This window comes from Chlorella variabilis (genome assembly GCF_000147415.1).
Source record: "Chlorella variabilis unplaced genomic scaffold CHLNCscaffold_13, whole genome shotgun sequence".
NCBI classification, from domain to species: Eukaryota; Viridiplantae; Chlorophyta; class Trebouxiophyceae; order Chlorellales; family Chlorellaceae; genus Chlorella; species Chlorella variabilis.
The window spans coordinates 1037135-1040056 of record NW_005435075.1 but is presented as its reverse complement, the minus strand read 5'-3'; the positions used below and the strand labels follow the sequence as shown (position 1 = coordinate 1040056).

Below are 2922 nucleotides of genomic sequence, written 5' to 3'. Positions count from 1 at the left end.
CTGTGGCGGGCCACAGCATCAACCTGTTCCGCATTGTGCCTCCGGCGCCGGGGGCGGAGGGGGCAGAAGGGCTGGGCGGCGGTACGGGGCATGCGGTGTATGTGTACCGCCTGTACCGCGGCGTCACGCCCGCCGCCATCAGGGACATTGCCATCGCGCCCGATGCTGCCTGGGTGGCGGCCAGCAGCGGGCGCGGCACCACGCACCTCTTCCACACCCCCGCCGCCGCCGGCTGCCTGGCCCCGGGAGCGGCGGCGGGGGTGTGGAAGAGGTGCGTGGTGCCGCGCCCGCTGCTGGCCGCCACCCAGGCAGCATCGGGCGCGATGGCAATGTCCCTGATGGCGGCGGGCGTGACGCCGCGGTACAGGCGGTACACATACACCGCATGCCCCGTACCGCCGCCCAGCCCTTCTGCCCCCTCCGCCCCCGGCGCCGGAGGCACAATGCGGAACAGGTTGATGCTGTGGCCCGCCACAGAGGCGGTGGCCAGCAGCGTGCCGGACGGGCTGAAGCGCAGGGCTGCCAGGGGGGAGGTGTGGGCGCGGAAGTGAGCCACCACCAGGCGGCTGGCAGCGTCGCGCACCACCACCGTGCCCGCCACCGCGGCGTCGGCCTGCAGGAGGCGGGGAGGAGCAACGGCCGGGGGAGGGAGGCGGCCAGTCGGGGCAGCGTCAGCAGGTATGCGGGACGGCAGGCTGTGGAGGGGAACAGGGGGCACGCTCCCCACGAGGCGCCTGGCAGGCCGGCTGAGCCCTGCCAGCTGGCACGCTGGGCCAGCACAGCAGGCGTGCAAGCGTGCGGGCGTGTGTGTGTGGGCCTCACCTCCTGCGCATCCACATCCCGCTGCTGCTGCTGCCCCTGGCGCCAGGTCTGGTACTGGCCGGACAGATACTTGAAGCTGGCGCTGCCCACGGCGCTGATCCCCGCCTTGAGCTGCTGCCCGCCGCGCGCCGCCGCCTGCAACACAGCGCCATGCGAGGGAGGGAGGCCGAGCCGTCAGGGCCGAGCCCGGAGGGAGATGCGGCTTGCGGCTGGGGCAAGGGGCAGGCGCCGGGCCGCCCTTGATCGCGGCAGCAGAGCACATCTCTGCAGCAGCAGCAGCAGCACATGTCGGCAGCAGGCACGGCACAGCCACAGCGCACGGCGTGCCTGCAGCGCCGCATCAGCCACCGCAGCCTTGGTGAGGCCGTTGGCACGGGCGGCGGCACTCGGGCTGCTGCCCAGCTGCGCGCCCTCGCCATCCAGCGCCCCGCTGGCGCTCCTTCCGCCGCCGCCGCTGGAGCCGGCGCTGTCGCGGCGCGCCAGAGGCAGGCGCTGCGCCACGGCCTGGCCGCTGGCCTGAGGCACAGGCGTGTCTGCTGCATAGGCCAGCCAGCGGGGGCCCAGCGCAAAGGGCGCCAGGCCTGCTGCCGCGGCCGCCTGGGCCGCACCGGCGCGCGGCGACCCTGCTGCCGCCGCCTGCTGGTGGTGCTGGTGCTGCGAGCCGTCGCTGGCGGCGCTGCTGACGAGGCCGTCTGTCACAAACTGCTGCTGCCGCTGCTGCCGGCTGCGGGTGCCAGAGCTGGCCTGGGCCAGCGGCAGCGGCGCCGGCGGCGTGTAGGTCAGGCAGCTGAATGTGTGGTGCAGGGTGCAGGCGTCAAAGGCCTGCAGCTGGCCTCGCAGCGCCACCACCACCACCCGGCCACTGGCCTGCACCGCCAGCACCTCCCCGCCAAAGCTGAGGGTGCGCACGTAGCCGTGGGAGCGCAGGCTGTACAGCAGCAGGCTATGCTGCTGCTGCGGCGGCGGCTGCTTCTGGCCGGACCCGCCAGCTGCCGCAGGCAGCGAGGCGGGCGTCTCAGGCGCGGGCACCACCGCCAGCAGCGGGCGGTCGCCTCGCAGCGCATCCTCTGCCGCTGAGCAGTCGCTGGGGCGGGGCTCGGGCAGGGCCTCCAGCAGCCTGCGCGCCAGGGAGAGTGCAGGGCAGGGAACGTGAGGGTGCGGGACAGCCCGAGCGCACAGCAGGAAGGCATCGCAGGTGCCGGCACGGCAGGTGCCGCCGCCAGCACGCGCTCACTTGGCGGGCCCGTCGCGGCGGGAGACCAGCTCGGCGGGATTGGCGCCATCCAGCCGCCACACCTGGCAGCGGCGGCAGGGTGCGCGTCAGCAGCTAGCCGCGGCCGGGCACGTCATGAAACAACACAGCTGCACATGTGCGGTCGCGGGCGAAGCGCCCACCATGCCAGGCAGCGCCCCCACACACGCCAGCCGGCCCTTCCCTCACCTGAAATCCGGTGGCCAGACCGATCAGCAGCACCGGCAGCCGCTCGCCGCCGGCGCCGCAGCTCAGCCCCGCGGCGCCAGCACCCAGCTCCAGGTGAGCAAACTTGAGGAAGCGGACGGGCTCCTTGTCGCTGGTGTCTGTGGTGAGTGCGCTGACGCCCTTAGCCACCAGGCGCGACCCGGCCACGATTCCACTGCCGATCGCATACACAGACCGCCCCGCCAGCCGCTTGGCGGCGTCGGTGTACGAGCCGGCGCTGGCGCTGCCCATGGCGTGGCCCGGCTGCTGGGCGGGCCGTGAGAAGGCAGACAGAGGGGTGGCTGGGCGCGGTCAAGCAGCTGCTGCCAACCTGCCGCCGCCGCCGCTGGTCTTCCACCGCTGCCAAGGCACCAGCGCTGCCCGCTCCTTCCTCCGGCTGCTTGCGAGGGTGGCGAGCCTGCGCTGCGCGGCCGAGCCAACCACGCCGGAGCCGCTTCTGGTGGTGTCGGTGAGGGTGACGAGGGTGACAAGGGTGCACTGCCGGATGGCGAGACCGCCCGCCCTGGACCACCGCAGCGCGCTGTGAGGCCAGCTACACTGTCCCTGCAGCCGGGAGGGCCGACGGAAACCCCAGCCCGAGGGGGCTCAGCCAAGCCGGGCCGGTTGGCGGTTGGCGCCCA

At 73.9% G+C, this 2922-nt stretch overlaps 2 protein-coding genes across 2 annotated transcripts in view; both read right to left on the bottom strand.

Moving 5' to 3' along the window:
• Window positions 1-2533, bottom strand: part of CHLNCDRAFT_135361 (hypothetical protein) — a gene marked incomplete at both ends in the record, with an annotated part of 3569 nt that extends 1036 nt beyond the window's left edge. The window contains 5 exons of the mRNA XM_005846602.1: window positions 117-613; window positions 823-957; window positions 1171-1939; window positions 2057-2118; window positions 2264-2533. Coding sequence (XP_005846664.1) covers window positions 117-613; window positions 823-957; window positions 1171-1939; window positions 2057-2118; window positions 2264-2533 — 1733 coding nt within the window. The remainder of the gene's footprint in view (window positions 1-116; window positions 614-822; window positions 958-1170; window positions 1940-2056; window positions 2119-2263) is intronic.
• A 60-nt stretch (window positions 2534-2593) lies between these two features.
• Window positions 2594-2922, bottom strand: part of CHLNCDRAFT_135360 (hypothetical protein) — a gene marked incomplete at both ends in the record, with an annotated part of 3610 nt that continues 3281 nt past the window's right edge. The window contains one exon of the mRNA XM_005846601.1: window positions 2594-2845. Coding sequence (XP_005846663.1) covers window positions 2594-2845 — 252 coding nt within the window. The remainder of the gene's footprint in view (window positions 2846-2922) is intronic.